This window comes from Harpegnathos saltator, unplaced genomic scaffold (genome assembly GCF_003227715.2).
Source record: "Harpegnathos saltator strain DR-91 unplaced genomic scaffold, Hsal_v8.6 scaffold13, whole genome shotgun sequence".
Classification (NCBI taxonomy): Eukaryota; Metazoa; Arthropoda; class Insecta; order Hymenoptera; family Formicidae; genus Harpegnathos; species Harpegnathos saltator.
The window spans coordinates 19,189-29,231 of NW_020229906.1; the positions used below are offsets into that span (position 1 = coordinate 19,189).

The following is a 10,043-nucleotide window of genomic DNA, read 5'->3' on the forward strand; positions in this document are numbered from 1 at the left end:
TTCACAGTACGTTCGAAAAAGAATGGACCGACCAGTTAAGTATCCATTAACAATCCCGCACCAGACATTGAGGCTCCAGCGGTGTTGATTGTCAATCGCTCTATGCCAGTGCGGATTGGTATCGGACCAATAATGGCAATTATGCCGGTTCAACTCCCCTGTGTTCTTGAACGTCGCTTCATCGGAAAACATCACAAATCTAAAAAAATTAGGGTCCCGATCGATCTGCTGTAAGGCCCACCGGCAGAACTCGAGGCGTCGATCAAAATCGGCAGGTAATAATGTTTGGGTCAAAGTGATATGATAAGCATGGTACTTCCGATCCTTCAAAATCCGCAAGATTGTGGACTTCGGTATTCCTGTGGATACCTCCAGTCTACGGCTCGAAATATGAGGATCGAGATAGACCGATGCCAAAATAGTCAGCACTCGAACGTCATTCTCGTCATATTCGTGATGACGACGTTGACGTGTCATTTGCCCAGTACGTGCCCTCGTGGTCAAATTTCTGATCGTCACGTTACACGGATGTCGTCTCCTCGGAAAGCGCTGAGCGTAAAGTGCTGCGGCATTCACATGTGGCCGCTAGGAGCACGCAAAGAAAGACAATATGTCCACGTCGCTTCCGAGTAATGCTTACATTTTTCACTCGTAAGGAATTATTCGCTGAGAATACAAAATAGTGTTATCATTGTTATTATTATCATTATCCGCCCAAAAATAATATTGATAATAATAATTATAACAATAATTATTATAAAGCTAGTATAATAAATATTGTTCATTGAGATAAAACTCAATTATTATTTGATTTTGATCGACGCCTCGAGTTCTGCCGGTGGGCCTTACAGCAGATCGATCGGGACCCTAATTTTTTTAGATTTGTGATGTTTTCCGATGAAGCGACGTTCAAGAACACAGGGGAGTTGAACCGGCATAATTGCCATTATTGGTCCGATACCAATCCGCACTGGCATAGAGCGATTGACAATCAACACCGCTGGAGCCTCAATGTCTGGTGCGGGATTGTTAATGGATACTTAACTGGTCGGTCCATTCTTTTTCGAACGTACTGTGAATACGTACCTCGATTTGCTCACAGACCAATTGCCTCATTTGTTGGAGAACGTAGACTTGGAAACCAGGCGAAGGATGTTCTTCCAACAGGATGGTGCACCACCGCACTTTGCACGTATAGTCAGGAGGTTTTTAGATGAAAGGTACCCGAACCGATGGATTGGTCGAGAGGGTCCGATTGCATGGCCTCCTCGTTCTCCTGATTTGACGTCACTCGATTTTTATTTCTGGGGCTATTTGAAAGAAGTTGTTTTCAAAGAAGAACCAACAACAAGAGAAGATATGGAAAATCGCATAAGACGAGCTTGTGAAGTGATTCCACGAAATGTCTTGCTCAGCACAGTGGCCCATTTCCAAAGAAGGCTCAATTATTGCATAAATGCTAACGGTGCAACTTTCGAAAACCTTTTGAATAGCTAGATTAACAATAGCAAAGTATGCATAGTGAGAGGCAAGGGGACTCACTCTAAACAAGCACCCCGAAAGAGGCAGAATTCTACCACGTCCACGTCGTTGTCTCTGGGTAATGCTAAGTGTAGAAGATAATTTAGAAATCCCCGTATACAGATACGATTTTCGCATGAATACACGTATAAGTTCCTTTTGACTTTGAAATGACCTCAAAACATGACATTTGATCTTATCGATCATACCATATCCTATTCTAAAATTTCCCGCTCTTTCCAAATCCGGGGTCGAAAATAGGCAATTCCATTTAAAAAATGTTATTGGACCTTCAAATAACCCCTAAGGTCAAAGTCAAGGTCAAATTCAAGGATATGGTCATACGTCCCCCTTCTTGTCCAACAAATTTTGTATGAAACTTTTTTCATTATTTCGCTCACCGGTCGAGTTATTCTCCATTAAAGGTTAAAATGGTCCACCCTGTATATATATATATATATATGTATATGTATATATTGACGTGTCAAGAAAACACGTCGTGCATATTATGTATGTATACTGTTTCCAATGTCAAAATCATAAAATATACTCGATTACATCAACGTTATCGCTTCAACTTACACAGAAAGTTGCAGAAAAATCTTGTAGCAAGTATTATTTTCTTTTGTTATAGTTGACATCTGTTTCTAAAAAAATTGCTAGCCAGCCCTTAGTATATGTTACATATCTTCTAATTCTGCCTAGTCGAGCCTGCCTTGCTTCGCAAAAATAATTTTAGGAGCATTCTTGCATCCTTGCATTTTCATGCATTATTCAATATACAGCATATATATTATTTTGATGCAATTTCGATCTGATGAAGTTGACTGCCTTGAGGAATTATTGTCAGTTCGGTTATCTGAAAAGAGAAACGGAAGTTCAAAGGTGCGGTTTGGATACTATCATAGTGAAAACAAGCAATATTAAAACGTAGTCTTCCACCGACATTACAGTCTGCCTATCATGTAGCAATGTAGCATGAACTTTTTATTTTTTAGCAAAGTTGCAGTCCGCTGATATTACATATAGAGGGTCCCATTTTAAACACTGCGTTAAATCGAGAAATGCTTGAGACAGAAGTTGTTTGGCTTGAAGGGGGACATGAGACAGCGATAGCATTTTGTTTACCATATAGATGGCTCCACTTTCGAGATATTCACTGATCATCAATTTTCTTAAATGGAAATCCCAATTTTTTATTATATCATCTTTCCTACTTTTTCAATTAATTTGAACAACTTTTGTCTGAAACATTTTTTTATTTGCTTAATATATTTTGAGATATTTAAGAAAAACTTGGTAACTTTTCCAACATTTACCTTACGATATTTGACTAACTTATCGACCTTTGGAAATTTCAAAATTATTGAATTAATAAAAGTTAGGGCACTATTATAGTAGTATATTCTTAATAGTCAATAAAGTAAAAAAGTGTAATACTATTTCTTCTTTCGACGAATAGTTAGCAAGATATCGTAAGGTAAATGTTGGAAAAGTTACCAAGTTTTCCTTAAATATCTCAAAATATATTAAGCAAATAAAAAAATGCTTCAGAGAACAGTTCAGACAAATGCTATCGCTGTCTCATGATCCCCTTCAAGCCAAACAACTTTTGTCTCAAGCAGTTTTCGATGTAACGCAGTGCTTCTGAGTTATTTGAGTGGGTCCTTTAAAATGGGACACCCTATATGTATAGCGATGTGAGAACATTCGTATTAACGATATGTGCATAAGTTAACGATTGAGTTTAACAAGTCTCGTTACATCGACATTTATTTTCAATCGAAAAATACTATTAAATAATACGGATCGCAGACATTTCGGTTTATACGAAAGTGAACCGAGTCAACGAAACGGCTTTAGACGAAACGCAGAGCGCAGAAAAGAGAAAAATATGTTTGTCCCAACCAGTAATAATTCACGACCGACAATTACTTTCAATGTTATAATATAGCAATTGTAACTTGCAACTTGAAGCTTCTGATCCTTCGTTACAGCCGACGTCTATTCTGTCGATCGATCTAGATCAGTGATTTTCAACCGGTGTGCCGCGGCACACTGGTGTAGCGTGAGAGAGAATTTAAGATGTGCCGCGAAAAATTTTTAAGAATTTTACTTATCTTTTTATTACAAATTATAACAAATTGGGTTAATATTTAGAAGTACACAGTCAGCTCCGATTTTAATGAGACTAGGCTCATTCGACGCGTTTTTGCACGAGAAACAACTTTTTCCTGTGGCAAAATCGTCGCTCAGTTCCGCGAAGCGAGATATGAAGCGTTAAAGCAGATCATAATTCAGGTTAGGAAAGCTGTTATATCGACGAACTATCGGCGACATAAACATGCCTCGTAACTAACATAAACTTCCCGAGTAATATGCAAAAAGTTTTAGTCCGTGCTCACTGTTCGTTAAAAAGTTATTAACAAATGAAGTTAGTGATAAGAGTTTGCACCGAGCATGTGTACACACACACACACCGAAGGGGACGTGCGGGGGGGCCTTCGACCCCCCACCCGCCCCCCCCCCCCCTCGGTGTGTATGTGTGTGTGTGTGTGTGTGTGTATACATGCTCGGTGCAAACTCTTATCACTAACTTCATTTGTTAATAACTTTTTAACGAACAGTGAGCACAGACTGAAGCTTTTTGCATATTACTCGGGAAGTTTATGTTAGTTACGAGGCATATTTATGTCGTGTTAAGAAATTACTATTATTGACGGGAATAATGCACGAATACACGCACTTCTCTAGGCGACGAATGTATTACTGAGCAACGATATCACAAATCGGTTTAGATATGTCAACATCAAGGTCACGGAACACTCGAAATTAGTTACGAAGCATGTTTATGTCGCCAAAGTTCGTCGATATAACAGCTTTCCTAACCTGAATTATGATCTGCTTTAACGCTTCATATCTCGCTTCGCGGAACTGAGTGACGATTTTACCACAGGAAAAAGTTGTTTCTCGTGCAAAAACACGTCGAATGAGCCTAGTCTCATTAAAATCGGAGCTGACTGTGTACTTCTAAATATTTACCACAAATTGTTTTGTTTTATTTTTGGCTGTGATAGTGCATTCTGTTAATTATGTTAATAAATAAGTGAAAAAGAGTATATTCTTTTTTATACTCTTTGTTTGATCATCATGATTTTTTAAGTATGCCGCGGAAGTTTGATTATAAATTCAAGTGTGCCGTGAGATAAGAAAAAAGTTGAGAAACACTGATCTAGATGAATGTTGCGATAACGAGTGATCGATTAATTTTGCTGTTTGATGTAAGAACCGCCAATGCCAATTTAATGCCAATCCCTGTACTTAACATCGTAATGCATCGATTTGCAACTTTAATGAACATATAAAAATACTGATACATTCAACCCCTCAACAGATTTCTACAACAAAATATCAATTATTTGAGTGCTCAAATGCTCTCAACATTCATATTGCACGTCTTCACGTTATACGTGCGCGCATGTTTAACGATTTATTCGTCAGTATGCAGATGCTTACATATGTGTGCTGCCCCATGTGCAAACATGTCTTCTCAAATTAAGAAAATCGTAAAAGTCGTATAATTATATTTAAATAGTCGTACCTCCACGTTGGACGGCGCACTCAGTACGTAGATCACCGCATCAGCGATATCCTGGCCCTGCAGACTATTACTTCTCAGCATTTCTGGCGTGACACCAAAGTCCCTTACCATATCTGTATCCACGATGCCGGGGCTAATGCTCTGTTCCCCAAAGTTTCATCATTAATCGTTTTGATAAGTCGTATGATTTTATCCTTTTTTCCTTTTCTTTTTCATTACGAATACTTTGATCATCGCTTCGATCGAGACGAAAATTCTAATTTGATATCAGCCGTCGACGCCGAAACAAAATTATAACCCCGCCTAATGTATTGGGTGAGTGCAAAAGTTCGTGCGGAGTTTGTGAGTAAAAGTCACACAGTGATTAGACAAACAAAAATCTTTATTCAATCAATGATATATTCTCCATCGTTTTCTATAATCTTTTCCCAACGTTCTGGCAGCATACGGATGCCTCGATTATAAAAACTGCGCGGTTTAGATTCGAAGAACGAAGAGATGCCGTTTTTTAAGGCCTCCAAAGAGTCAAAGTTTTTTCCATTTAAATAATTTTGCAATGACCGGAACAAGTGATAGTCAGATGGTGCGATATCAGGAGAATACGGTGGATGCGTTAAGACATCCCATTTCAGGCTCTTCAGTTTGCGCAGCGTCTTTTTCGAAACGTGTGGTCTGGCGTTGTCGTGATGAAAGACGACTCCCTTGCGATTTGACAAAATCGGACGTTTCTCTTTTATTTCTCGATTCAGATTGGTTAATTGGCGACAGTACTTGTCCGAATCAATCGTTTCGCCAGCGGGGAGAAGCTCGAAATAGATTATGCCCTTGCAATCCCACCAAACAGAGAGCATCACCTTCATCGGGTGCAAACTGGCCTTTGGCATTGCGTCACCATGCTCACCTGATTGTTTTCATGTCCGTTTGCGCTGAACATTGTTATAGAGGACCCATTTCTCATCGCCCGTCACTAGTCGATCCAAAAAGGACTCGTTATTGAGCCGCCCGAGTAAAGAAACGGCTGCAGAAATTCGCTTGATTTTGTTCTTCTCGGTCAGCAAATGGGGCACCCATATATCGAGCTTCAAATCGAATCCCATATTTTTTAAACGCCGAAAAGCGGTTGATCGGTCAACGTTTAGTGCTGTAGCAACTTCTTCTGTTGAAATTCGCGGATTATTGAGCACTAAAGTACGCAAAACATCGTCATCAATGTCAGAAGGTCGACCAGAGCGTGGCTCGTCTTCAAGGTTAAATTCTCCGCGCCGAAATTTAGCAAACCATTTTTCCACAGTTCGTTTAGCTGGTGCTTCATCCTGATAAACATCCTGAATGTTTTTTACGGCTGCGGCAACGTTTATTCCCTTCCGAAACTCGTAAAGCATAACATGCCGTAAATGCACCTTATCGATACTCATTTTTAAAGTGATATTTCTCGAAGCAGTTTGTATGAAAACAAATGATTTTTTTTTTAATAACAGCTGAAGACGTCACCTTTCCAACGTTATATAATATGTAGATGGAAGTATTAATGACAACACTTTACGACGCTTATAACTCCATCTATTGAAACTCCGCACGAACTTTTGCACTCACCCAATACAATCGCAAGAAACTGTAATTTTATTTATTTGATTGAGAGAATAAAAAAAGATCCGATACGATTTACTGTTTTTCTCGATGATAAATTAGTCGCCTCCCACGATAAGCATATGAACGTTGCCGTAATATTGGCACCGAAACAACGATAACGCTTCATTGTTTCACTGTCTCACTGTCTCACTGTGAATGCAACAAGGGTAAATTTGATCCGACGGTCGGAGCGATCTCTTTGGCTGACTCGATACTGACACTTGGGATACTTTGTCCTCTTTCGACGGATCGATCCGATTTGCAATAAGTTTTATTTATCAAGTATTTTATTCAGTATATTTGGCGCTTTACGTACCGTTACTTTTATGTCGAGCTTTGCAGCGATCATTTCATGGCGCAAACTATGTGACATACCGGTGACGGCGTATTTACTGGCGGAGTACAGACTATTCGACATAACCATTGCTTCCCCGTAGTGACCCACGATGCTGTGAATTAAATCATAGCAGTAATATCAGCAATTGTCGATCTTATGATCTAAATCTGTGTGTGTGTGTGTGTGTGTGTCTTCATGTACGCATTCACTTGCTGAGATAATGGTCACACATCTCTGAACGAACGGAAGATAGATCGAAGATTGAGAATAAAGTCGCTATTGATTGTCTCTCTCGACATACTCGATTCCCCGTGTCTACTTTGCGAGTTATTAATAACTCGCAATATCCGCTTTTTGGTGGTCGATCTATTACGTACATGTTGTACTCGCCAAATAAATAATTTTACACACGACATCTTACGATTTGTAATTGTGCGACTGTGCTGCTTCTTCTATGGTAGTCAAGATACACGTATACGTAAATACCGTATGATACGTGTGAAGGTCAATTACGGCAACGGATGTGCCATGTGTAATATGTCGCAATTTCATCTAATTGTTAAGTGAGTCAAGTTGTCGTCGGATGACACGTGTTGCGTAATATCCGACCGCTATGTTCTAACGTGTTCTACGATTAACATACAAATTGGTTTTAAAATAGACCTATTTTTGCGTACTTCACTTCCACGTACCTGTTCATATTGATGATATGACCGCGGGTTTTACGTTTCTTGATGGAACGCGACATCTCCCGCGAACAAATCGCCATCGCGATCACGTTCACTTCCATGATCGCCCGATATTTCTCTGTTGATCCGTCTATTAACAAATCAATGACGAACGATGTAACTGTTGAATATATGTACTCCATACTCGGCTCGCACTACATCAGCTGGAAACTTTTATCAATTCTCGCAATTCTTTGCATATCTAAGATAGGAAGTAAGATTGAGAAAGAACGCCTGTGTCTCCCAAGGTTTCTTTCCCTTCCAAAAGCAACTTTTTAACGATGCTATTTCTCCTTATTGACAACAATAACGCGATGTTTACACATATTTCGAATAACGATAACAGACACGGAATTGTTACTTTATTACTTCAAGAAAAGAAGAAGCAAGCAAAGAGACAGCCTGAAAGAAAGTTATTAGTGAGAAAGAAACTAAGAAGAAAAGAAGAAAGAAAAAAATCTCGTTACTTTTTTTTTTTAACGACGATTGAGCTAAACGATTGAGTTACTCGAAAGATATTATTATCCCAATTCTACTCTTTACTCTTCGAATCTCGCGTTAATGAGTACATATATCCGGTGAGCTTCTATCCGGTGGTCAAATTTATAATGACCGAGATGCGGATTAATAGTGAATAAAGATAAATTCAAGCCTATAATCGTACCTATAATCGATTCGTTCGAAAGAGTACCGGCGTTGTTGACCAGTACATCAACACCGCCAAATTTATCGTCCGCCCATTTGAATACCCGAAGGATATCCTCTTCTTTGCATACGTCGCACATCATCGGATATATCTCGGTCTTGTGCTCGCGTTTGATGCGCGCCGCCAATTCCTCCAATTTTTCCAGCCGCCTCGCGACAGCGATCACCCTCATGCCCTTCTGCGCGAGCATTTTCGTAACCTGCGCGCCGATTCCGACGCTTGCCCCGGTGACGAGCGCGACTTTGCTCACCCAGCGATCCATCGCGTCCAAGTTCCTGTGCCAACACTGCCGCGCCAACACTGTCTCGTAATTTGCTGCGAACAATATAGCGTGTGTGCTACGTCTTCCCTCTTTATATAGCCGTATTACCCGACGCCCTCCAATCGTCCGACTCTCGGCCGATTCAGAGTAATTCCTCCGAATATTCAGTAGTCCCCTGTCCATACTTTTGCATGAGGTAATAATCACGCATAAACATACATGTGGAAATTGATAACGCTAATGTAAGACGACTTAATTATCACGTATGCAAAATACGTGCGTCAAATCTCGTACATTCGACACTTCACTTCACCAGCAGACATTACATTTCATGTGACAAACAAAGTGACGCACTAACCGAATAAATAAGACGCATCGAGCACATTTCTGCGTATATATTTATTATAGATTCCTCGTCAATTAACTTTCAACTTTGTCGAACAATTCTCGTCATAAAAAGTATCACTTTGCAGAAATCACGCGTAAACAGCGTGAAAGCACTATCTTTCGCGATGTTCTTATCGGGCGAAACCCGAGCCTTACTTCGTAAGACCATAATAATTAAGGTCACTTTCCCTCGATTCTATACCACGCGCATTTTGTACGCTGCATTCTGACTCATATTCTAAACTCTCTTTTATTGTCTCAAAGTGACCTCATAAGCCACCTGATTGGCTGTAAGCCACTTTTAATAATGAAGAAGAGCTCAGAATATGAGCCTAAGGATGTTGAATTTTCAACGAGGCGACAGTATCTTATCCACTGTTTAGTAATCGCGATATTTACAATGTAAATAGTACGTTTGCTTCTATAAATATCCTCATTTTCATCTAAGGCTCCAAGCTTATTAACCGTTTGAGTCCCAGGGGGTATTGAAAAAACACTGTCGAAGAATCCCAAACAGCGCAACCGCGCTTTCTATAAATGAGTATGAAAAGACCCAAGCAGCGCGATAGCGCTTGTTTTATTTTAGGTCGAGAAATATCAAGCAGCGCTTTGTTTATTTTACATCGATGAATCCCAATCGGACCAATACCGCTTCTTGTATTTGTTAGGTAACGCGATTCTCGTCTTTTTCTCATCGCTCTGTCACATTTATTGTAGTTTGCAAAGCGATCGGACGTATTCTTGCGTAAATGTTTCTCATTGTTAATAATTGTGTGTTTCAAAATGATTAGACGAAGCAACGGAGCAACGAAGCAAAAGGAATCCATCCAACATGTTTTGATAAACACCGATGTTACAAATTATAATTGTTA

The 10,043-nt window shown here is 39.7% G+C and overlaps 1 protein-coding gene across 1 annotated transcript; it reads right to left on the bottom strand.

The window, feature by feature from the left end:
• Window positions 1–2,210: 2,210 nt before the first annotated feature.
• LOC105183110 (farnesol dehydrogenase) lies at window positions 2,211–8,864 on the bottom strand. The gene is made up of 5 exons (XM_025307847.1): window positions 8,481–8,864; window positions 7,781–7,907; window positions 7,068–7,200; window positions 5,123–5,263; window positions 2,211–2,380 (listed from the first exon to the last, which is right to left on the bottom strand). Exons 1-5 carry the CDS (start codon window positions 8,782–8,784, stop codon window positions 2,315–2,317), a joined length of 771 nt encoding a protein of 256 aa, XP_025163632.1. The 5' UTR covers window positions 8,785–8,864; the 3' UTR covers window positions 2,211–2,314.
• Window positions 8,865–10,043: the final 1,179 nt, after the last annotated feature.